A 26,420-nucleotide genomic window follows, 5' to 3' on the forward strand; every position below is an offset into this window, starting at 1 on the left:
ACATCTATTTTATTTATAGCCTAAAGCACATTGAAATAACAGACAGTGATCGAAAGGGTCTTACAGACAGGCACATAAACATTCCAGGTCTCAAAAAAACCTCTAAATACATAAGAGGCCGAAAGGTGGATTTTGTTGTGTTAATGAATTATTGTGAAAATTAAAAGTGATTTAGTGGCCAGTAAAACGCATTCAAAGTTTGGCACTGGTTTAGCTCAGTGGGTTAGCAGGCGACCGTGTGCTGTATAGCATACAAGAGAGTAGGTAGGCCTGGGTTTGAGTCTGACCTGTGGCTCTTCCTCGCTCTCTCCCTGCTTTCCTGTCTATCTACATTACCTCTATATCTCATAAGTTATGGCACACCCTACATAAGCTGCCTTTTATTTACTTGATATCAGATCAATACAAAACTTTATCTAATATCGTACAGCACTAGCATTGAGACCATTAAAAGTGTTAACAATGTATTCTCCTACTGCCTTAAAACTGCACAGCAATGCAAGTTCAACTTTTTGACCATTTTAAGTCCACTATTAAAGTACTCAAAATGGTCAAAAAGGTTGGAAGTCCATTCGATGATTCGAGACACAGCTTGTATCTGCCACCCTCCAGTAGTAAAAATGTTAAATCAAATAAACCAATCAACTACAGTGCAATTAGATTACATGACGGTCATACACAGTATATAAAAAAGAGGTGAAAATGTTTTCCAGGTCTTGAAAACTGGGAGTAATGATTGCACAAGGAAACGTCAAATTATCTCTGATATGGAGTTACATGTTTAATAATAGGTTGCTGCTAGCCTTGGAAGCCTGCATCTCTGTATTTGAGGGTATTGCGGGTAACGTGCTTGTGTATGCAAGAGTGAGAGTGAAGGAGAATAAGGGGAAAAAATGTGAAAGAGATGAGAAAATGAGCGTCTACATGTATGTGTGCGCGCCGTTAGTGTTTGCTTTGCAAGCAATAATTCATTTCATGCAACGCAATTTGACAAAAGACAGTTTATGTGGCAAAACATCCACCTTAGGCTATGTTTCTTTATATTACTGGATATTAAATCAAGTTTCTCTCGCACAGCTTACACAACAAAGCCAGAAACCGCACACTAATGAGAAGAAACTTTGTGTATCTTCCTTTAAGGTTAGCGTCAAGTCGAAGCTTGCCCAAGAGATGGGGAGTAAACATTTGGGTGCATGATGGAAGAGTTATCGCAGAAAAATAGCTGCAATAAATCAGTTCACCCATATGCCATCCTGCTATCCCATAAAAACCCTTATACCATGTTTTTAAGAAGCCTTTAGGCTCACAGCTGTCTAAGTATGCTACTGTAGTGAACTCCTAACTACTGAAGTTGGTTATAGGTAGCACCTCTGGCAGTAACAGTGAACAGCACCAGAGGAGAGATGAAAGATTTTCCTTTGCTTTACCTTTACTGCAGCCTGCATACTAGATCATCTTTGGGCTATGCATGAATTACAGCATGGTTTCTGATATAATTGCATGAAATTCTTATTCTAAGTAGTGCAGTCTATGGATGTGTGTTAACACAGTGCCATGAAGTAATGAGCAGTAATTGTTTCTGCCCATCAATGTGGGAAGGGCCATGAGGCTATTTTAAAAAATTAGACAGTGAGAGAGATTACTGACAACTTGAAAACATTCAAGACCATTGTGAACATTCCCGATAGTGGAATTTCCAGGAAATTTCCTCCAAGATCAGACGATGCAATGCTTAGAGAAACTGCAAAAAGATTATACCAAAGTACTGCGAGGCCATCTGTCTGACAGCTAAAGCTTGGCTCCAACAGGGAAATGATCACAATCACAGCAGCAAGTCTACGACAGAATGACTGAAAAAAACAAACAAATTAAGGTGTTGCAATGGCCCAGTCAAAGTCCAGACCTCAGCCTGGGTGAAATACTGCGCTGGGATCTCGAGAGAGCTGTGCATAAATGAATGACCACAAGCCTCAATGTTGCAAAGATGAGTGGGCCAAGATTCCCCTGCAACTGTGACAGAAAACAATTATTACTAAAGGTGGTTCTATAAGCTATTTTTCACACATTTGATTTTACATTTTGGAGTTTTTGTTAAAAACTCAAACAAAATGTTGCTGTTTATCTGAGATTCAAACTTTTTTTTAACAATGTCCTGATACATAAATCCTTAGAATTGAAAGAGGACGTACATCTTCTTTGTTGCATGAGTTTGCATGTTCTCCCCGTGTTTGCATGGGTTCCCTCCGGGTACTCGTCTTCCTCTCACCATGCAAAGACATGCAGTTTGTGAGGGTAGGTTAATTGATTAATCTAAATTGCCCATAGGTGTGAGTGCGAATGATTATCTGTCTCTGTGTATTAGCCCTGCAACAGACTGGCGATCTTTCTAGGGTGTAACCTGCCTCTCGCCCTATGACACCTGGGATAGGCTCCAGCGCCCCCGCGACCCTGAAAAGGATGAGCGGAAGCGAATGGATGGACCTGCTCACAAAAACAGTTGTTTTTACCTTCCAGTCTTTTTCTACCACTAAGATAACTGTCCTATAATTAAAAACCTAATAAGTATTTGTAATAAGTTTATAATTCATGATAAGGACAAAAACAGTGGTGAAAGAATAACAATCCTTTAACACGCAGGGACATTTTATTTGTATATCCAAAGTATAGAATTTCTAGAGTGGCATTTAAGTCAGACATACAGAGAAAACTCTGCTCTGATGTTATTTTCTACTTTTATTTCACAGCCAACTTTATCGCTGTACTGACTTTTCAGCCTCTGACGTGATCGATGTTGTAGCCGTCATAGCTCAAGAGCAGCATCTTGTGTCTCAGAGACAAAACTGCAAGTTTTTAAGCTCATCATCAAAACTCCTCGACAGGTTTTAAAAGAAACTTTGTGCAATGTGAAAGAACAAAATAATAAAAGACTACATCCATTAATAGAAAACATCTAGAGAACAGCACACAGTCCGTTGAGCTCCGAATATCACTTTTAATTAGCAGCTCCCTCCCACACGTGTGCACATACATACAAAGAGTCCACGGGTGATCCATGACGCACACTGATGAGACATGTCTGCATGTCTGGGGTGGTCTGAGCCCTCTCAACTGTGGCAGAGGTTTACATAAACCCCCAGCTTCTGGCAACAGACACAAAATGAGAGGGTGTTAAAGTAAATCTTCCCTCCCTCCCATAGAGCAAACACGCTCGTACATCACACACGTATTTACACGTTTTAAATCATTAGCAGCAACTGTAAACATTACAAACACTTTTCCCACACTTTGCTGCCGTCATCAGATTGTTGCAGACAGGACACACAAAAACGATCCGAGAGCCAGTTAGTGGGGCCCGAGTTTGCGTGCCAGACGGGAGCTGCAGCCTCAGCTCATCTGGTGCGGCTCGGTCTGCTTGGTGTCTTTTGCCACGTGCTGACGTGCCGCCGTGCAATTGAGGGCGAAACAGCGCCAGCGCCTTAAAACCTCGCCCTCGTCCCCCTCCGCTTCCCATCCCTCCATCATCTATAGCATCGCACCGACGGAGCGGAGGAGAAGCTCATCCACTGCGCTTCAACCCTATCATTATCCCAGTGAGGTCATTCTGAAAAGCTGCTTGTGAGAAATACGCTCGTTTGCTTGTGGTTCGACCTGTAAAACCGAAGGCGCCACAAATCATAACCGAACAGCACAGAGCACGTTTTTAACATGGAGGAAATAAAAGTGCTGAATGCTGCAGGGGTCGAGAGGAAAGAGGATGCTTCCCCTTGTTCTTTAATTCTGGTTCAAGATTTTCTTTTCACTCCTGGGTGAGCGGAGATGAGCTCTTGCTTGCTCTCCGTGCAATATTAATGATTTCATCAGTGATCAAATGACTGATGGCTTTATATTGTTCTGCAGATTTTCACATTTGGCTCTGCAGCAACAAGAAGATTAATCTCATAAATCACAGACTGACTTTTCCTTCCCCCTCAGACACACGTGTAACAAGACAATGCAGACGTTTCATTGGGGGACAATGTAACACCAAACCAAACGGTTGTCTTTAGTCAACTAGCACCCTGGCTCTCAGCCTGAGGCCTCCAGGCAATGTTTTCATCACAAGACCTTCATCGTTCACTGTGGGGTCATAAATCTGGAAGCTTCAATACTCCACTGGGTCACCTTTCACTAAGATTTGGTTCGGGATTTAGAAAGGAAGAAAAAAGGGGGGTGAAAGGAATCCAGGAAATCTCCACGTCTGTTGTGGGAAGGCTACAATTTGCCTCGAGCACCAGATGCTGCTCAGTACAAGAGGTACATTATCATTGTCACTTTCATTGTCCACAATCTCGTTGTACATGTACAGTACAATCACAATAAAGGGCTGTTCTATTATATTCTAGATATGGGTATTTTTATATATTTGTGTGTCTGTGTTGTTTTATTTCTACTTCCAAAGGCATCTCAAATTCCTGTCATTTCTATAATGTCTGGTGAAAAAGAGCTTTAGCCAATGCCCGAAATTTTACTGGTTCTTTAAGGTGAACAACAACACATACACACACTGAAAATTGTGTTCTTTTAAAAATTAATCTAACTTACAATCTTACTGTTTATTGTGAAATGATCTGGGAGAAATCATCTGCTTCTGAATGTGAAAAGAAGTCCAGTTGCCTCCAATTTAAGTGCTTAAGACTCAGATGCTATATAACCCGTGTCTGTCCTGGGACAGGATGTTCATGTACCATGGGCGTCCACATGTACAACAGGCTGAACAGGAAAGCCGACACAGAGGATGTATACAAGAAGGGGATCAGCAGGCTCCATTTCCTAAGGAACATGTTCAACAAAATGAAGTTTTCCTATCACTCACTTGTTGTGAGTGCAGCGCACTTTACTGGGGTCTGCTGGGAAGGTAGCATCGGAGCTGGAGACACCAACAGACGGGATAACCCGAGCAGGATGGCTGGCTCTGTGATTGGCTGCAAACTGGACACTTTTGAAGCTGTAGCGGAGAGAAGGTCACCGAATAAACTTGCCTATTCATCACGCTCACCGCCCTCTGCACCTCTTCCTGGACACGCTGAAGAGAGTTATTGCATGCGGTATGAAAGAGTCCCTGTAGCTGAATCAGTGTGTTAGAGAAGGAGGTCCGCTGCCACAAGGACAGATACAGGAAATCTTTCATACCATGCGCAATAACTCTCGACAGCGGCACACATCTGTCTCGCAGAGAATCATCTGTCAGCGTTTTATTTCAACCCTGCTCTCTCACATCGCACGACACACACTGTGACACTTTATTGCACTCCGCTGTTTATTGCACATATTACATGCACATGATGTTTAGAGAAATAAGTAGAAGCTAAATATGGGACCGATTGTACTTTTACTTGCAGGAAAATCTATGTGTGATTAAAGGACCCCATCAACCATCCACTGCCATCCACACATCAGCCAGATATCCCCCAGATCTCCCCCAGAGTGAAAACTGGCACGATCCTGTACTTTTTCAGTATCTTAACAGTCATTTGTCCTAGTCTCATTTGTTTTGATGAGGTCTCTCTTAAAAAGAGGCCTAACCAGAGAACTGGAAAAAATAAAGATGATGAGAGGACAGCTACACAAGTTGGAACAAATATCTCTAACTGTCATCTGACCCGTGCAATGGGAAGATAAATAAGATATCAGAGGTACAAATATAGCTTAATTGGTCCTCCTGGGACCTGAGCGAGGCAGTTTCTGCATAGCAGTGCCTTGAATCTGCCATGCATGTATAGTTATGTGCCAGCTAGAGCCCTTTTTCTGCATGACTCATATTTAAGGTGTGTGCAAGTGTGAGAGCATCTGAAGGGGAGAGAAACGCAACCTAAAGAGATCCTTAAACCGTGTTCATTTGACGTTAAAGGCTTACCTCTGTGCTGTATAAAGGTTTGGTTTAAACTATGCCTTCTTGTGTTGCAAGCATTGTTCACTTTTCAGCTTGGAAGAATGTCAGGGTCATTTTTCAATTTTGTGGTTTGTGAACAGATTACATTCTCTCCCAGCGCTCCCTGAGAGCAAAAACTCTGTGAGCGCCTGAATGTGTTTGAAGGTCTACACGCATATACTGGATGGTCCCGATTTTCCCATGTTTAGACTTACGGTACTTATGGTACTTACACCAGTTCGCAGTTATTGGTTCTCAGCATGAACCAGAGGGAGACCACCGAGTTTAGGACCAAACCCGATGTCCATTACGCTTTAAGTCATCCAGCCAAAGAAGTCAAGTTGAGAAGCATAAAATCTCTCATGAGTATGTAACTTGTGTAGAGACAAGCATCAGGGCTTTTTGCCCTGCAGAAAAACTGCATTTAAATTACATTTTGGAAACAAAGGCCTTGTTATTTAAAGCAACTTAACCATAAGGTGAAAGACGATACTACAAAAGCTGAAAAATGCCTGAGCAAATCCAGGCCACTTTTGTTAAAACTATTGCTGCACTCGATTGAGATTGACCTGGTGTAATTTAAGTTGTATTAAACAAGTTCACAAGGAAGATGGATCACACGATCATTTATAAATCACTATTAATATCACCTTAGGTGGTATGCGTAAGTATTTACAAATCTCAGCATGTTTTTTAAAAGAACAGACCCTCCTCTTTCTGTTAAATACTGTATTTAACTGATATTTTGTGCTGCAGAGAACATCACATCAGGAAGAAAGATCTCTATTATAAAGATTTCTGCTGAATTATACTAAATTTATTTAGTTTAGCATCTGGAAAAAAACACAAGAAAAAAAAAGGAAAATACTCCTGTTACCACTATTTTTAAAGAATTATATTACTCACTGAGGTTAAAGCTGGAAGCACTATTTCCCTAAAGAAAGCCGTAGCTACAGAGGGTAACATTTTGAACTGCATCTTTGCTGTTTAGCCCGCTGTGTGGTGGCTTCAGCTGTGGAAAATGTCTGAATAATAATCTGTGCCCTCGTCACACTGGTCACTTGGACACTCAGTTACGCGTGGCTGCTGGTAGTCACTGTGAAATTGCTCGAAAGCACAGAGACCAGTCTGTGATGCCCTGATTCACTGGTTCAACCCCAACAACATTGGGGATGTTTGATGATACGATGATGCACCAAAACCTCCTTGCGCATACAAGCAAATTCCCACCAGTGTCTGTAGTTTAGACTGGAAGACACTGATTTGTACACACACACTCACTAACTAACAACTAGCCGGTGGAGAAACATGAACCGTAAATAGAGAACATTTTTTTCACACGTACTACTGAAACCAACACGTCTCAGTCACATTTTAGGATATCATGTGAGCAGCTTTAAAAAACAGTGAAACAAAATATTTTTGCTATAATTTCGTATTCTGGAGGGAGTTTTATCTTAGTCTTAACTTGTGTTTCTTTTGGCTAAATTCAACTTTCTTACATAAAAGCAGAAAACACACTGAATGAGGGTGTATTTGAACATCACATCACACCAAAGGATTCTTATCCAACAGCTGCTACTTTATGACTCTGTGCAGTCTGTAACTACTTGACGATGGTAAATATCACAATCAAAGGTTGTTTGATCCAATTTGCAGACCTCTCTGCATTCTGTTATGACTATCCAACCTGTGAACTTTAAATCGCAGTTCCAGTAATCGACCCAGCTGTGCTGGCAGACCTGTGAGAACCAGAAGAGGACACGGCTGTCCGGAGAGGAAAATTGTGAGATATGTATGTTTGTTCTCCTGCTTTATTGTACATGTCCACCAACCAACACAAAGAGTAATTAGAGCCCACATTAAAGACGCAGATAGGCTTTGGGTTGCAGGTTTCCCACTTCTTAAGGTAAACTCTGCTACATAGGTGGCAGGGATCCTTCAGCAGCAAGTAATTACTGCTGTAACTCAGGTTAACACTATTGCTTACACTGTAGATTGGCTACATACTGCAGACTGACTGAGCCAAGTGGCCACTATAAGCAAGTCATACAGAAGCTTACTTTGGAGTGCTACTACACTTATTCCAGTTAGTAACTCCTATGTAGTAAGTCAGGAACCACAAGGTGAAAAACAACTTGTCCCAGAGACAGTTTTATTTAACAGCAGTAAGATTTAGGGTGAAGGATTCACATCCAGAAGAAGAACTACTGTGTCCTTACTTGGCTAAAACGCCCTAGATTTGAAAACTGTGGTAAAAATTTAAATTAGCTTATTACACTCCTATTTAAACAGAAAGAAACCACATTCATGGCAAGGGCTTTTAATAATCTTGCCCACATGCCCAAACACACATCCGAAGCCAGAAAATTAAAGGCCTAATCGTAACAATCACCTCCACTTGGAGACAATTAGCGCACGCGGTGCCAAAAACCCGAGTTAAGACATCCAAAAATTCCTGGATGAAACTCGCTGGCATCAACACGTCGCTATTGTATGAGTGTTTCTGTTTGTGTCTGTGCATGCCTGCGTAAATGCACAGCGAATGTGGAGAAGAATACAAACATCTGCAGAAGGGAGTGCAACCTGAAATGTAAACAATTAGAAATCAATCACTCGTCCAGAAAATCTGTGCGTGCCTTCACACGCCAACGAGGAGCAGATACTGCGCAGAGGGCGAGGAGAGACGAGCGTGGGGGGTGGGGTGAAAGCTTAGTAGGAGAGGGAAGATTTTCCCATTAATCAAAGGCACAGTTCTGTGTGTTGGTGCTGAACGCTAAAAGGCGCCGAAATCACAAACACATGGAGTCTTCATAACGCATATGCACATGTCAGCATGCGAGCTACGGGACTACGCGAGGGTACGCTGTGCGAGTGTCTCCCCAGATGGGAGTGTGCGTGCATCAGTAGCCAGCAACAGACACACCACTGGCTGCATGCACAACACCCACATTTGTTATGTGGGTGTTGTGGTGAGGTCTTGTCCCTGGTGGCATTACCTCAGCAGCACCACTCCAGTACCCACAGCGCACGGATGTGAGACCACATCAAGCGGGGGGGATGCATTCGCTGTGGCACGGTTCGGGCCAAGGATTTACTGAACACATATGCTGATGGAACAAACACAGGGGTGAGAGAAAGATCCCTCGTCCAAAGCCACGTGGCTTTACACCACATTCACCAGCACTCAGCACTTTCAAGCCTCCAAACAACCCTCGCAAGTGCCAAACACCAGTCAGCCAGCCAAAAGCGTACAAGTCCAGAAGACACATGGCTTGTAACTCACTGCTTTCTTCTCAGCTTTTCTCTTGTTTTAAAGAAAATCAGCTCTTGAATTAAAGAAAAAAAAGGATTCCTTTGGTTTGTCACAAACAAATTTCAACAAAGTCGAGGTCTCTTTCAGACTCCCGGCTATGTGAAAACAAACATTTACATTTATGGCTAACTGGACTCACAACAGTAGTTATTTACTCACTGTTTGAAATCCAGGTTTTTCCAATCCAACTCGAGCAAGGGCTGCTTCACATCGGGGCAGTGTTTTGATAAATAGTCAATCGCATGCAACGTGAACAGATCCAGAGGAGCTGATTTCTCTAACAACAAGTTTAATAATGAAGAAATGTGAGAGAATTATTTCACAACCGAGTGGTGAAACAAAGCGTGCTTTTCATTAGGGCATCATACAGACGAGGGGACTGTGTGAGAAAACCTTTTGCTGTCTACGTCTTCTGCTCTTTGGATTTGCTGCATGTAGTGAAACAACTCAGTTTACGTCAATAAAAAGAAGCAAATGTTAAAAATATCAGCGCAGTGTGTCCAAGTGTAAGATTCCTTCCACTTTTATTACCATCATACCAAAGGTTAAATGGGGTGGGGATGGTGGTGTCCTTGGAGATTTGTTGCTTGTTTGTACAAATTGAGAACATCCCGGCAGAGACTGAAAATTCTGCCGTTCTGAGTAGCTGACACACAGCATCCTCTTTATCCACTGAGACCTCACTTGGGTGAAAAGGTGGAGGAAATTTCATTTTGGCAGTAACATACCTTTACAATGTGCATATTAAAACTGATAGGGACATAAACCGGTGAGTTTCTGGGCAGCGACTGGGCTCGCACAAACATTTAAGTGTTTAGAAAGTGTAATCACTAAGTGCAGTAAAGTGAAAAGTGAAAAGATAACTGCCAAAGCTATTACGTATTCTTGTGTGAGCCATAACTTAATGTTAGGAGCCTGATGTCAGAAGTAGCTATCAACTTATTAAACTCGCTTCCATCTTTAGTCTGACGTTGCTTCTGTCCTAACTGGATTAGGCAGGTTTTCCATAACCAGTTGGTAGAAAGCATCGCGTCCGCCTAACTCCATTTCAACATGCTGGTTGTTCTGGGGAGATGGCAAAGTGCGTTTTTCTCCATTTGGTGAACAGCAATGCCTTTTGAGCGCTGAAACACAAGCGACCACTGTCACTTCAACACATCCCTGTTGTGATGCTTGACAACACTTGACTTTGGCATTAACTCTGCCCATTGCGCTGACTTGCTTATCGTTAGTACACCAAACAGCACTTGCTGGACAGATCTTTATTTTGAACTGAGAAAAATCAGTCAAGTGCATGAACGTTAGTTTTATATTAATGAAGCTCATGATTAAGTTCAATAAGGAAGATCTAGGATCACTCATCTGAAGGCTTCGGTGTTTGGCTGCTAGTCTATCAATTTCAATACTGACATCATGACTTTAGTCCAGGGGTGGGGAACTGCAGGCCTCAAGGGCCGCTGTCCTGCAGGTTTTAGACATCACCCTGGGTCAACACACCAACATACCCGAATCAAATGATTATAGTTCATTGCCACACCTCTGGAGAAATTCAAGACATGTTGAGGACGTAATATAGCCATTTAAATTAGCAGTGTTGGATCAAGGACACATCTAAAAGCTGCAGGACACCGGCCCTTGAGGCCTGGCGTTCCCCCACCCCTCCTTCAGTCCAATCATCTTTTCCACCGCCTTATTTGAGCCAATCAGCCTCCACTCTCTGTGGTTTAAATCCCAGTGTCATTCTTCCATTCAGACTCTCATTCATGCCACCCACGTCCTTCGCATCTCCGCCTCACCCGAGTTATTCAGAGCTCCACCCAAGCCTCAGTCTTCCTCTTCACCACCAGCATCTACACTGCGGGGGTTCTCCCCTAAATCCTACCACCGCTGGGATTTCATTCTGCCATGATGGGTCATGGGAGTCTAATTGCCAAATGTATTAATTTAGATTTATCTAAAAGTGTTACCACTTTGGTAACACCAGGTAGTTTGTGTTTCCTCATGAGAAGTGAGGCAGGTGCTTATTACAAAGGCACACTAGAGAAGGTCATACTTTATTAAAATTACAATGTTAGTCACCTATTTTAAGATGATTTATAGTGATCTTTTCCATATGCGTGCTCAGGGTGCTTGCCCTGCCTGACAAAATATTGCATCATTCCAGCAGCACTTGAAACATGGTTCCATGCTCATGTGCAGGAGATATTACCTGGAGTCTTGGAAGGTTATGGGCATTGTTATATGCACTGGCTCAATTTAAGTAAATTTCATCACATCAAAAGCTCAGAAATTCCTGATCGCATTTAACTTGACAATGAAGTCAAAAAACCTTGAACGTAAACACCCTCTCTGTCAGCCAATTCTCGCATTAATGAAGACAAATGAAGTGTTTAATTGTGCAAGACGGTTGCCCTTTCCACCTGGCACAACATGCAAAACACAGCTGCCAAGTCAGCATGCAGCTGAGCAATGGGTTACTTTTTCTGTAAGCTGCTGCTGCCACAGCCACTGAGCGCTCTCCGTGCGTACCACCCAGACTGGCCCTTGGCCCTACAAGCCCAACCCCAATTACTGCAACCCCCGATACCCTGCCAAAAGGCGGAACCACTCCAGCTCCTGTTCACTCTGAAGCTTCTCAAAAAGTGGGGGGAAAAAAACAACCCCGACAAATGCTGCCTGAGGTGCAATTGAGCATGTAAAGACATTAAGGCTTGAATTTCTTGGCGTGTGAAGAAGCGAGATAGACTGAGAGCAGACAGGAAGAGACATTTCACTTAAAATTTGATCAAAAGCAGCAATGGGTGCATCACAACCCACCAGAACCAGAAAAAAACACTTTACAAGGCAAACAAACAGTTTGTCACAACAACAAAAACAGAAGAAACTAAACGACTGCTTACTGGAAGTGTCCCACTAAGCCATCATTGATAACACCAGGGCAATGGGCTGGGTCAGTTGGACTGTGCTCTTCTTGCCATGACAATTCAAAATGTCTCATGTGGAAACGGTTAATCCAAGTACTTTGTATACTTTTTGTAAGGCACTTCTGCTCTTCTTCAGTATGAATTGTGTGTGCAGTGCACTTTAATTTCCTCTGGTATGGATATTTTTGGAAGGTATGGGTTCAAAATCTCATTTCTGTATGTAATTTGCCGGATCTCCCTGTGTCTGCCAGGGTGTTTTTTTCCAGGCACTCTTCATTCCAGAGTCCAAAGGCATTTAAGGTGAATCAGTGACTCTCAAGTGGCAGTGGATGTGAGCCAGACAAAGCACAGCGAATGAAGATCTGTGCGCAATTGCAGTGTGAAGCACCGAGTGGTGTCCTGACATGTAAAGAGGCAACCTTTGCTGACATGTTATCCACAATTACCTAGTTAGGAGCTAATATGATGTGTGCAGCATATTCAGCTTGTCCTTAAACTTTGAATTTGTCTGCCAATGTTAAAGAAGCAAAAGTGCTTTCATGCAGATAAACTCATAGCAAAGACACTCCTGCCAGCGAGAACTTCACTAACACACAAACAAAGTATGAGGTGACATTTGCACACAAACACACGCGCACACACTAACAGAGGGATCAGCTTTCAGTAATCTACTTTAAAGTTGCCTGCTGACAAGCTGATCGTATTTGGTGTCTAGACATAGCGGCTAAAGAGAAAACCGTGTGCTCTCTCTCGCTCTTTCCCTCCCGTCTGTTATTTTGACCAAAACAGCACAAAAACATATCAAATCCTGAATGCACTAAATGCTTTCAGATTGTGGCAGATCTGAACTGATGGCAGGTCAGTTTAGCACTCGTGTGCACTTAGTCTTGCTAAAATAAGCATAGCTTATTGCATTAACCAAATGCTACTTCAAAGCATGCATGCAATGATCAGCATCAATAATGCTATTAGAGATGTGCATGCAACACATGCCATGTGCACTAACCAAGCCCCGTGATATCACGAACGCTCCAGAGAAGCATGACAACATTTCTGCATCATGGTCGCTTTGTAACTGGAATAATTTTTCATTTATCATTTATATTACATAAATATATATTTATTTCTATATAAAAACCTGCACGTTGCACCTTCACACCACAAATGTCTTAAAGTAGGTTTAAAAAGAACAAGGAAAACTAAATAAACACAATAATATTCCCTTAAAAGTAAATAGTGTCCAATGAGTGCGCTGCTGTGGCAGAAGTTTGCACTCTCAATGTGTTTAAAGTGTGTATTTTTAATAATTTGGAAAGTGTGTTCGCTGATGATGGTTTTAGGAGGTGTTCCCGATGGTTTTGCATTTTCCTTGCATATGGCCAGACAACCTATCGATGACATTGTTTCAAAATTCGATATGTTAAAATGATTTGCAGTTAAACAGGATTTACGTTATTTATTTGTGTTTTATTCTTTTGTATAAATGAGGTAAAAATGATACGTTTTCATCGTTTTGAAGGATTTTAGTGAGCCGCAGTTCTTTAAACCTCAGCAGATCAAAGGAGCACGCAGGGAAAATAAAAATATTCGTGGCCAAACAAAGAGCAGGACTAGCCAGTGCTAGATTTATGAGCAGATTTTCTGTTTATCTTCACATTCTCACTCATTCAGTCTCATTACAAGGAAAAAAACTTTCTCAGACTAAGCCGCCAACATTTCAGCCACCAGACCCCCTGCACACTTTGAATCAGGAACTTCTCAATCCCATAAATTTACTTAATATATGTTTATGAATGCTGACAGTGCTACAGTAAGCGCATGTCATCATATAATGAATATGGGTTAATTAACAAAGGTATGTTAGACCTCAGCTGTACGAGACAGCTCTATTCCATTGAAGTAGATCGCGCTGAGGCTGCCAGGAAAAACACTTTCCTTTGGAGAGAACAATTCATCTGCGGTTCTCTTGGGGGATGGGGTAAAGGGTGCTGGGGAGGTCAGTCATATTGCCCACCGACCAACCCTGGCATATAGTCGTGAAAGTTAAACGAGAGAGAAAGGGAATATACTTTAGAGGGGATCTGCCTCCTGGGTCACTTGCTAATTAAGCTGCATTTATCTTGGCGTTGAGTCAACCTTAATATTGAACCTAGATCCAACACAGAACAGCGCCACAAGCACACAGAGACTGAAAACAGCTGAGTGCTGAAAGGAATCGCAAGTATGGCTCCTGGGAGTCTGTGAGCTCCTCATCTGAAGACACATTAGCATCATAAATTTAGCAAAACGCAGCATTTGTAACGTCAGTTTAAGAAATCCTCTATTTCTGTTCTGCTATTCAGTTAAGTAAGTAGAAAAAAAATTTGTAGATTTTATACATGCAGGTTAACTGCTGGTAATGTCTGCTTTGGCCTTGAATGTTCTCTAAAAGTCATTCTAGATCATGACAATTTCGTTCTACTGGTCTGTCATCAGATTTTACAGATTACAGCTTTCTATCATTTCATCTAAAATAAAGAGGCAGAAGTGCTTTTCCCACAGAGTTAAGTCATTCTATCTATTTACAGTAAATGTGGGGCTATCACAACCAAAGCACCTGTGTGCTGAATGTAACAAAAGTCATTCTAATGAAGCCTATAAAGAGCAGCTGAGGCTGGGATGGCATGACTACAGTATGTCAGAGTGGTTACATAAATACTCTCTGTATGATGTTTGGCTTGAAAATCATTTAAAAAGCGGTTCGTGCAAATTCAAACATTTGCTCGAGGTCAGTGCGTCATAAATCACACTGCTGTTTGGGTTCAGCATGAAATCCAAACGCTGTAAAGATGGCGTTTGTGGTTTCTAACTGTAAACATGTATAACAGCATCTGAATTCTTGACTCCTTATAGTTTCTTTTTCCCGTTAAATATTTCTCCGGCATATAAAAGTTAAATCATTTAAGGGCAGGCGGTATCTAGAGTTCACACGAACATTACAAAGAAGGCGTGGTCAGAACCCTCCCAAAACTCAAAATGACCTTTGCCCTTTGCAGATCTGTAAGACTATCCAGCACATGCAAGTTGTCAAATAAGTCCTCACGATCCTGCTTGAAAGCACGATGGCGAGTTCAAGCAGATATTTTATTTCAAAAGAAATGTCACTGTTTGATTAGTGGTGAGCATCTGTTGAAGGCTGGTGAATATTCAATACGTTGAGGTCAGATGGTTATTTGCCGAGGCGTGGAAACACGTGTCTGAAGGACTTTCTGCAGAGGTCACAGAGGCACGTAAACCAGAAAAATGCGAGTGAAGTCACGTCAACGACAAAACGTGCTCACAGAAAACACAAAAGCGCAACGTAAAAACTCACCTTGAGCTAACTCTTGGCGCTAACGTAATATAGTTAAAAAGCCTTCAATCACTTTTAAAAGATTGCTCTGTTATCACGCCAGGACTAATCCCATCACTGAGGATGAGGATACACATCAATGCCTGCAACAACATCAGTTTGACACCTTCATACCTCCCTCCCCGACCGCTTAGATAAAACATCTGGGAGAGAGATCAGCTGACAAAAACTGCCACAGGCAGGAATCATGTGTCATCAAAGGTGATGGCAGAGCGCGAGGAATGCGATGGGGCACCCCACCCCCGAACACGCAACAAATGTTAGTGCGTTTGCGTGTGCTGCCCTGTTTTGCATCAAGCTGGGTCAGCCTGCAGTCAGATTACACCTCCTCTCCCAAGGTCCCACAATCATCATTCACTTGCATTCATTACTGAGGTGTAACATAGATGATTTTTCACTCCTCTGCTGCGAAGTGTTATGTAAACACACTGCGATAGATTTATTGGCTGTTTTAGTTTTATCTGACATCTCGATTTATTTAAATGCGAGTTCTAAGGGAAGGAGAATTGGATATTTGAAGTTTATGTTTGAAATTAAAAAGCAGGAATGTGGGAATTCGGTAATAACCAGCTAGAACCCCCTTAAGGTCATCTGGAAGAGGCTGCCTTGGTTATTCCTTGGGTCCCCAGACATGGGGAAGCTGCTTTTACCTTTTATGCTGTGCTCCTGCTTTGTGTGGCACATTGTGTTTTCACCTGCAATAAAACGTGCTATACATATTAAGTTTTTGCTAACAGAGATGAACGGCGATGCTTTTAAACTTACCGGGTCTTCTGGTTTTTGGCCGCCATCATGCAGAGGCTCTTCAGCAAGGTGATCTCGCCGAATCAGCGTGAATTCCCTGATGAACACTGCATCTCCATTGTTGGCCCACACGGCAATCTGAAAAAACAAAGCCACAGTAGCAAAAGTCCTTTGAGTTAAAACACCAACAGCACTGGTGAGACAATTTATGGATTCAAGAATGCTTTAAATGAAATTCTCGTCACATCAGCAGATGCCCCAGCTCCACCTTACGGTGTGGGAACAAGAACAGCTGCGTCCCAAAGTGTCAACAGTCATAGCTATTTGTAATGGTAGCTGACGGTTGCGCAACTTTTACATAATCGTACACAGTTCACACTGCAATTACACATGATTGCAGAGGTGTGAAGACAGGGCAGGGTGTTAATGGAAGCCTTTTGAGAGCGTGTTTGCAGTGATGTGATGCAGCTGAAGGAGGCAGTTGCAGGTTATTATCAAGCTGTGCAACAAGTTGTTGCAACGATATGTTGTCCCTCTGGAACAATGATGAGATTTTTTTTTAATTAAGCAAAACTGTTGCTCTTGCTGGGCCTCCTGAGGTCTGTTTTTTCTTTTCTTTTTGGTTTCTTCTCTCAACCACACATCCCTCCTAATGATGGGAATCATTACAGGCTCTGGAGGAATTCACAGCACAGGAGATCTGATATCACAAGATGTAGTAACCCACATCTTCAGTCAGGAGAGACTGGTGGGGGTGAAGGGTATGTTGGATAGGGCCCATTAGCAGCACAGCAGGGCCCGCATTCTGAAAGACGTGCAGATTCACTGAACGGGGGCCTTCAGCTGCTATCCTTGGGTCATAAACAGCCCTGTAATAACCCGGGTCGACTGCCTGCCTCCCGGGCCTGTGCTAAGGCAGCACGATGCAGGGCTGTGCATGTGGGTTTGGGGCACTTGAGGCTCAATGTAGGGGGTTGTAGAAATTTTTTGCTGAGGCGAAAAAAGCGCTGCTAAGCAACTGCAGCAAAACTTACGCTGGCTCTGTGTGGGAAAGAGCCGCAGAATGTGCTCTCAAATAAGACAAATCAAATCTGGTGTAAAGCCCCACACTCAGCACCGCTTAGCTGCAGTCACTTAGACTGTGGGGGGCTTCTGTAACAACTCATAAGTCACAGCGTGGCCAAAAGCCTCCTTGGATGACAGAGACCATAATACACAGGCTTGCTTTTGTTGGTTATGGAGCTGAAGATGTGGCAGCTGTTGGGCCAAGTGTAACACTTCGGTTTATACGTGTCTGAAGATGAACAAAAATAAACATTTTACTTTAGACTGTTTATAATTATTCCAAAGTGGTTGCATGTGGGAGTCTGCAAATCCAGAAGGAGACAAATGAGTGTGAAGACTCACTTGTTAGAAAGTGGTAAAACATGCTGCTGGAAATTTCCAACCGTGCCTCAACAGTTCAAATATCTAAGATCTGTTATGTCTACGCAAGTGAATTCAGCACATTTTAACATCCACCCATTCGTTTTCTTCCACTTATCCAGTTCAGGGTCATAGGGGCTAGAGCCCAGCTGTCATAGGGTGACTGGCAGCGTGCACCCTGGACAGTTTGCTCATCTGACATTTGAAACCAAATAACTGATATGGAAACCTCCAAAACAGTCTATTTCTGAGCATATTGCGCAGGATCTCTAGTCATATGACTAATGTTGTGTCCTTTCTGCTACTGATGCTGAAAAGTAAATGTTGAAGAACCACGCACTATACCGGAGGCTGAGCAAATACCCAGTAAGTCAAGCGTGCAAACATTAAGAAGCTCTGCTGATGTGTGTGTCAGCTAACACGCTCCACAACTTGACTGCAAATGAAGGCCGTGCAGACAATGCAACAAATGTTCCTTCTTAAAACAGACCCCAAACCACAGAAATTACCTTATTGCTATTTTGTAAAACCAGTAAATAACTGACACTGCCTCTGGATTGGCAGACTGGAGCAATGGTTCCCATCTTTAAGAAGGGGGACCAGAGGATGTGCTCCAACCTACAGGGGGACAACTCTCCTTAGCCTTCCTGATCTATGCCAGATATATGCCAGGGTACTAGAGAGGAGAGTTTGTCAACCCTTGGATGCAGGAAGAACAATGCTGATCAAGAAAAACTGGACTCGCTTAAAATTGGGCATGCATGCAGCAGAAATGAGCTTTCGCCAAAGGGTGACTGGGTTCTCCCTTAGAGATATGGTGAGGAGTTATTCTAGAGGGACTCGGAGCCACTGCTCCTCCACATTGAAAGGAGCCAGTTGAAGTGGTTTGGGCATCTGACAAGGATGCCTCCTGGGCGTCTGCTAGTTGGAGTGTTCAAAGTATGTTTGACTGGGAAAAGGCCCTGGGGCAGACCCAGGACACACTGGAGAGATTGCATCTCTTGGCTAGCCTGGAAAGGAGGAAAGGAGGAGGTAAATAGGGAGAGGGAGGTCTGTGCTGCTTAGGCTGCTGTCCCTGTGATCTCTTTGGATAAGAGGAAGAAAATGGACAGATGGATGGTCCCAATTGGGAAATAACAGATGATGAAGCAAAGCCTAATTTGGGGTGTTTATATCCTATGATAGGTTAAAAATCTAACTTTAACCTTTAACTTTAAAGATCTATGAGTATTCAAGTGTTTTCATGCACCTGTGACATATCAGTGGGTGATGTCAGGGTGGCTACTTCATTTTTTAATATATTTTATGGATATTTTTCAAATAAATTAATATAAACAGACCTAAAAAGGGCGTACACTCAACAGAGTACACAAACATGACTCCGCTAATGTCGCTCCGTGTCGGCCAAATATGGGAATTAATGAGTGTGTTAGATCTTTGACAAGCACAAATGTTCCAGTTTATGTACACTTAAAGTTTGAAGTTTGGAGCCAACTCCAACTGGTATTCAAATATCTAAATCTGCATTTGGGTTTAAATGCAGTGTGTGTATGTGCGCGCGTCAATGTCACAAAGAGCAAGGGTGAAACAGGGAGCCAAGATGGTGATTCATTAACCTCCAAGGCGAGTTAGATTTCAAAGAGCACGTCTCAACCAAGGAAGAGGAGAGGAAGTGAACTCCGGGGCAAGTTGGGTCTTCAAAAGCACATAATCAACAGTAATAACATCCAACCTGATATTATAATTGAGCTTTCCTATAACGAGGTGCCAGCTTCCACTGTTTGGGTGGAAACGATGAAAAACGAGTGACTTTTGCCATGCTACTCTAGACCAAAACCTAGACTTCTGTTTCATGCACTGGTGCCTTTGATTAATAAGATTCCTTCCAATGTTTAGATAAGGAACCCCCCCTCACCCCCTTTTAAAGACTTGCTGCTGTCTGAATAAAACCTAAGAGGAAAAGATATTTTTGCTAATCTACTTTCAGAGGGGTTTATGTGAGCTTTCATTTAACACATCTTGGAGGAGGAAACACGGTGGCCCTATTTTCCTCCCTTTCTCTACTCTTCTTTCATAACCAAAAAACCCCAGCATGACCTTTTTCTCATCTGAGGATTTTCACCATATCCGTTGCTACCCGCCCACACATCAGCTAGTTAGAAGATTTGTTTAAGCATGAGATTATGAGTGCTTAGCAATATTTCAATTACACATCAGGGTTTCAGAACTGATGAAGGTAACTCATAAAAAATGCTGAGACTTGGCACACCTCAGGTTACAAGACACCCCTTAATGTACTGTAAGATGAAAAGGAAAAAACAACCCGCCTGGTTATAACTTTCACCTCAGCTATCCACACAGGAAACCTTAAATGTAACAGTTCATGACAAAGCTTTGTGAGAAAACTAAGTAAAATTGAAGCACTACTTTCATCACATTCTCTGATTCCTGATGGATTATTTAGTTATCTAATATTCTTCCTCAGGCAGCCTTTGAGGTTGTACCACCTCCCCAGTTTCTCTGCCAGATTTCACTCAACTTGATTTACTAGTGTCTGTCTCCCAAGTGCAGTCTGTCCTAAGAACAAGAAGAGAAGAAGGGCAAGGAGCTCAACTTGCTGTGATCTTCAACTCCCACCACTTTTCATCTGGAACAGCATTAGGAATGAGAAGCCTCAGGAGACAGAGAGGAAAAAAAATCATCAACCTCTGATTGATGAAATATTTTCCTGGCACTGTCACATCCCTTTGCGTGCGGGTCTGTGTGTCCCACTTGTTAACGTCTGCTAACGATGCACAGCACCTTCACGGTGATGCACTTTGTTTCTATGACACTTTAAAGTTTGAAGCAGCCTGCTTTACTTACAATCTGGTGCATTTCCTGTTGAAACAGGATACTATAAAACAGTGCAAGAAGAGATTAGTTAAAAATGTAAACAGAATTCAACACATTCACATGGCGGCCATTTGCCTCGCTAGGGTCTCGCTAAAGGGAAGCTCAAGTATTATTACTAGAATAACGTTGCTGCTCCAGGTGGGAAATCAAATAATTTGGATAAATCAGAAATATCACACACTCTCTTGGTTACTCAACAACTGAAGAGACAATACATAGAAAAGTAGTGGGGCGTACTGGTCAATTAGCTAATGCTAGACAACGGCTACACTTAGCATTCAAACATTTTCTAGCTAACTTTGCTACCAAATAGTGTTAGAGTAAAGGTGTAAATCGAATCTGAAATATCAAGTTTGGACACAGTTTAGATGCATTTAAGTGTTGAAGGAAATAATGCTGGATTCACTCATTCTGACAATATCACATTAGCTAACTCTGAAAATGTTCTGGTTAAGCTAGTAATATTACGCAACATTAAACTCACTGGAAGACATGCATTCAACAGCAACTTTATTAAGTACACCTGTTCAGCTGCTTGCTATCAGAAATATGGACTGCGACTGTCCCATGTAACTGTCTTTAGGGTTCACAGAGAATGGTCTGAAAAGGAGTGAGTAGTAGTGAGTGAAAACGCCTTATTGATGCTGGAGGTTAGAAGAAAATGGGCAGACTTATTCGAACTAATGGGAGGGCAACAGTAACTAAAATAGCCACTGCACACCTAAGGTATGCAAAAGAGCTTCTCTGAACACATAAACCATGAAGCAGATGGGATTCAGCAGAAGATGCTTGGCAAAATGTTACTTTGTCTGCAGACTCTCAATTTGAGCTGCAACTCTCAAATGGTAGAGTCCGAATTTGTTGTAAACAACATAGAAGCATGGCTCCATCCTGCCTCTTATTTTTTTTTTTTTATTTACATTTTCTCCCTTTACTGTACAGATTGTGTGATCTCCCAAATGCAATGCAATGCAAACTGCTGATTCTGCATCGTACATACTGGTCCAGAAAAGATGACCTATTATGCAGTTACTGCTGTGTATTATTTCACACAAAGCAGAGGGCGGGAATGACAAAATATTTTTTCATACCAGAAAAAGCTGCGATATCATATGTTATAGTGCATCATGGCCATATTTGGTCAAAGCTGATAAAGCAATGGGACTCATTGACGTCAGAAACCATCAAGCAATTCCAAGTCCAAGCCCTTATAGAGAGTAAAGTTGAGAAAGAGAGCGTAGGCGACGTCACTATCCTTCATAAACACAAACCTTTGACCAGTGAGCACGCGGCTTGCAGCAGCACAGTTTCTTCACTCTATGTCCGGTTGTGCAGTCCCGTTCAAACAGAAGACACAAGCAAGACAGCGCTCCGATGTGACAGGCGTACCTCTGCTCATCAAAAGCCATGGCGGTGGAATCGACCGTTTCACCTGAACATCACAGCCTCTCATATGTCCAGCACAGGGGCAGATATGATGAAGTCCAAAAATATCAAAACGCGAGGAAGAGGAGCTCAAAAGATTTTTACCCTCCTCTGATGGCCTCTGTGAGGAGATTCTCTGTGAGAATCGGGGATGGAGAAACTGAACAGACTTTGAGTCACACGGATAATGTGTTAGGCTTTGTGGCCTTCCAGATGTCAAATATAGGAAAAGAGGTGAGAATTACACTGTTGCATTGCTGATACTATGGCTGATCAGAAAGGTCCTTTCAGATATGTTATTTGAACTGTTTGGGAGTCAAACTGAGACAAACCGTTTTAATAAAAACTGACTGTGTGGTTTGTTAGAAATAGTCTCAAAAGTAAAAATCTGTACATTCAGTGCACGTAAATACAACGAAAGAGAAAAAATGTTTTTTTTGGCATCAGAGAAGGTTTGGATGAAGGTTTTTTAATCCAACTAAAGTGAACATGCCTCCAATTTTCTCTCGTTTCAGGTGTTGGCTTTATCGTCTGACAGGAAGCAGTCAGCAAGACATCAACACCTAACAGACCCGATTGTCACCATCTATCATTAATACGGCCTGTGAAACTGCTGCTCATAAACTGGAAATATAAAACGAAAAGCCTTGCATTTATAACACGGAGGGACTATTTCAGGCCTTGTAAATGTGTATAATAGGTTTTGCTACTATATTGAAAAAACATTTGTAAATGGTTTCTGAATTATGTATTTATTTGTAATGGGACAAAAAATGCTAAAAAGTTGTTTAGTACAGTTTAAATTGGGGAATAAAATGAAAATAAAAGGACAAAACTACACTTGTGTAGTTTTTTTACTGTATCATCACTTTTACAGTCTAGTGTTGAATGTCAGGGATTCCTTGCAGCTGCCTGATGAGTAACTACAGCATTAGCCAACTGTTTCCATTAGCTATTTTGCACAAATAAAGACAGAGGACCGGTATACTTATATTAACTAAATCAATCAGGCTACATCATTCAGCAAGGTTATCCATAACCTGCCCCTGACTCAGAGTTATTTACTGTGTCCCATGGTTTCTCTGCGCGAGGCAACGGGATAACTCATCCAAAGAGTTCATCATCGATCATTTTATTCCACAGTTGTCACCAGCCATTTTTCTGAAACTATCCAGTGGCTTTTGCAAAAATCCCTTCTAACCACAAAATATCTGCCTGCAATGCAAACAGAGACCAAATACTGTAATGCTCACACCGGCTGTGCCTTTACAATAAATCACAGCTCGTCACTCCCGAGTTGACCACGAGCTGACTGCAACCTGAGCGCTTGACCCGTCTAAGTGTGCAACATTAGCAAGTAGCATATTTCCTTCTAAGCAGACAGGTTGGTCCACCTGCTGACCATGTGCGAGGCCACGAGGGTTCATTGTGGAGTTTCAGCTTTAGTGGGGAGCTAATTATGTGGTGGGACAACTCAGTGCCTCCAACCCTTGGTTTGCAGTACATTCAGTACAGATGGAGCTGTGAAATTCAGTCCTGGGGCTTTTGTATCCTATTAGCCAGCATGGAGACATCTCAATGCAAAAATAGCTTCATGGCTAACATTAATCTGTGTACCAGACATCGTGTGGTTTCCCTGCTCAGGTAACAACCTCTCTTATATTTAATGTGGAGGTTTGTAATAAAGCCATCCAAGAAGTCTGACAGTTTAAACGACAGCGTGGAGTGCTGTGACACTGTAAGTAGCTGAGCACACAGAACTACCACTGGAAGTGTACAGATGATTTTGCATGATTCTCCCTCACCTGCAGTCGAATACAAAGCCAGTCAAATCAAGGTACTGATAGAGAAAGAAAGCACCCTCTCTGGTCCCCACTGAACTGGTAAAAAGCACACAAGCAAAGCAGCTGTGTATAAGATGTCATTCTGATTTACTGTTTAAAGACCTCCTTGGAGAGGTGGATCTCAGCACTTCTGTGCACGTAAAACACCCAAGATGCTTGGAAAAAATCTGAGCGATGTGGGGAATAACTTTAGGAGTACAAACAAGACAGAAGGAAAATATGAGCTGTTAAAAACAGATAAAGAAGGCAGATAAGATAAATCAAGCAGCTGATTTCAAAGTAAACATTAGCACTGTGTAGCACTTTCTGTATTGGGTTATTCGGTCCCATTTATTTCAGTGCACACATGTGGGGGGGTTTTAAGCTGGAAAGTCAACATTTCTGTATACATAATAAATAAGAAAGCTACGTATAATGTGCAAGTTACCTGTTATAGGGCAACGCTACTTTACCTGTGTGTGGATATCAGTTTGTTGTGGTTCAAAAATCAAATGAATGCAGCTTTAACTTGTTACAGAGAAACAGCTTCTCACGTCAGATCAAATTTAAAGGAGGCGCAGTGAAAGAAACAGTCATGTACAATAACACGAGTCTGATGAGACACTCTTGACCCCGCAGGGCTCACAGAGTATACCAGCTGCAGGAAAAGATAACAGGGCCACACGGGTTCCCACAGTGCTAGCGAGTGGAGACTGACAAAGTACTGAAGGGAAGACCACATCTGCACACATCTGGCACAGAGATGAAGGGGAAGGCATTAGACCAAGACATACAACTTTCTTCATTACTTCAAATTGGAAACCATGCACCTCAGTAACTCTTCTGCTAGAGCACGCACAACTTGTGCTTAAGCATGTCTTCAATTAACACACTGACCTTGTTAATTCGTTAAAATACAACAGGAGGTTTTAACAGCACGATTCAGGATTTCTGTACTGATCGGTTACCTTCTTTGAAACTGCAGTTTAAGGTCTGGTTAACCAAGGCCTCAATCACACAGGCCTTGAGACCTGTCAGCAGGTTGCTCTGGTTCCTGATACTTTGCATGGAATACAAATAGAAACAAAATTAGAAAGAGAGAGCATATTTCGTCATCTTGGCTTCTCTTCATTATGTCCTTATTAAATCCGGAATCTAATTTACAATCCTTCTTGTCACATACAACATCTTGAAAAATCAGGCCCATTCTCAACTGAAAGACCCCAGTAGAGCACTTTGCTCTTAGACTGCTGACTTACTTGTGGTTCCTTGAATGTTTAAAAGTAGGCAGTCTTCAGCTTTCAGCCCACTCCTCTGTGGGCGGAGACAGACACCCTCTCGCTTTTAAGAAGATTAGGCTTAAAACTGAGTGTTTCTTCTTCACCACTCAGCACTCGGCATTTAATCATTAGTTATTATTAATATCTGGCTCTCTTCCACAGTGTGTTTTTTGTCCTGTCTCCTTCACCTCCAACCAGTAAATGCTCGCCCCCTCCCTGAGCCTGGTTCTGCAGAGGCTTCTTCCTGTTAAAATAGTTTTTACTTCCCACTGTCGCCAAGTGCTTGCTCATTAAGCAATAGTGAAACTGTGACAAAAGTCTGACTCAAACTAGAAATGGAGAATTGCCTTTTGAAATGTGCTGCAGCAAGGCACAACGTTTATTCTGAAGGCAGATATCTCCATTTCCAGGTCCCTTGGAATTTTATAAGTTTCACTGCAGCTCAAAGAGTAAATGCCACAAAATGTTTGCAACCAAAATAATCACACGGAGGGTTTTAGTGCAGCAACCTCTTTGCAGTTGTTTTCACTCAGCAGCAGCCAGCAACCTCCAGCAATCTCTCATCAACCGGTCGGGGAATACATATTTTTCCGTAGGAGTTCGCCAGGGTTGCTGACCAGTCTCTAGGTCTGTGTGAGTCCGATGAATTTAGGATTCATTGCTAGTTAAAAATGTGTCTATTGTGACTAAACGTTTGTAATTTTACTAGCTTCAAAGAACCTTGCTTCCAAAGTTTTACACATTAAGAATTATGCGCATTCACTCGTAACAGTGTCTCTGGCAACAGAAGTTGAGTAGTAACGAGATATTACTTTTTTGGGTCAAGCTGGCCTTTCAGTGACTGAAAGAAAAAGAAGGGAGGCCTCAGCTGGGCTCGGCTTTGACGTCACAGCTCTGATTCAAGACATCCACCCAGTTTGCATCTTCCATCACACCCACTTAAAAGACAAAAAAGTCACTTGTTTGTCTAAGCCTCTGCCCATGATGAATGGCCTTGGCTCTTTGTTCTGGTTGATTCCATCGTGAAACACAGATGTGAAGGTTATGTAAGAAGAGTGTGAAACCCAAGCAAGCAAGGGTGGACAAATCATGATCGAGTCACATTTTCAAAGGAGGAGATAGTTTACCGAAATCATCCATCTTCTGCTCCGCTGGCCTTACGACAAAGGCAGATTGACCAAATCTATCATGTTATTTCACACCGAAGAGGATCGTTAAATGTTATTAATTTACCACAACGGGCGCAGAGTAAGTTGCCTGAAGTAACCATCTGGGCAGGGATAGAAAGA

General features: G+C 42.3%; 1 protein-coding gene across 1 annotated transcript in view; it reads right to left on the bottom strand.

Moving 5' to 3' along the window:
- The window catches only part of LOC146715056 (ADAMTS-like protein 1), a 105,314-nt gene that overhangs the window by 49,904 nt on the left and 28,990 nt on the right, over nucleotides 1-26,420 (bottom strand). The window contains exon 2 of the mRNA XM_085451477.1: nucleotides 16,305-16,421. Within this exon, the coding sequence (XP_085307603.1) occupies nucleotides 16,305-16,421 (117 nt within the window). The remainder of the gene's footprint in view (nucleotides 1-16,304; nucleotides 16,422-26,420) is intronic.

Source organism: Copadichromis virginalis, linkage group LG3 (genome assembly GCF_057382275.1).
Source record: "Copadichromis virginalis isolate Kocher_CV1m ecotype Utaka linkage group LG3, C_Virginalis_male_GT1.1, whole genome shotgun sequence".
NCBI classification, from domain to species: Eukaryota; Metazoa; Chordata; class Actinopteri; order Cichliformes; family Cichlidae; genus Copadichromis; species Copadichromis virginalis.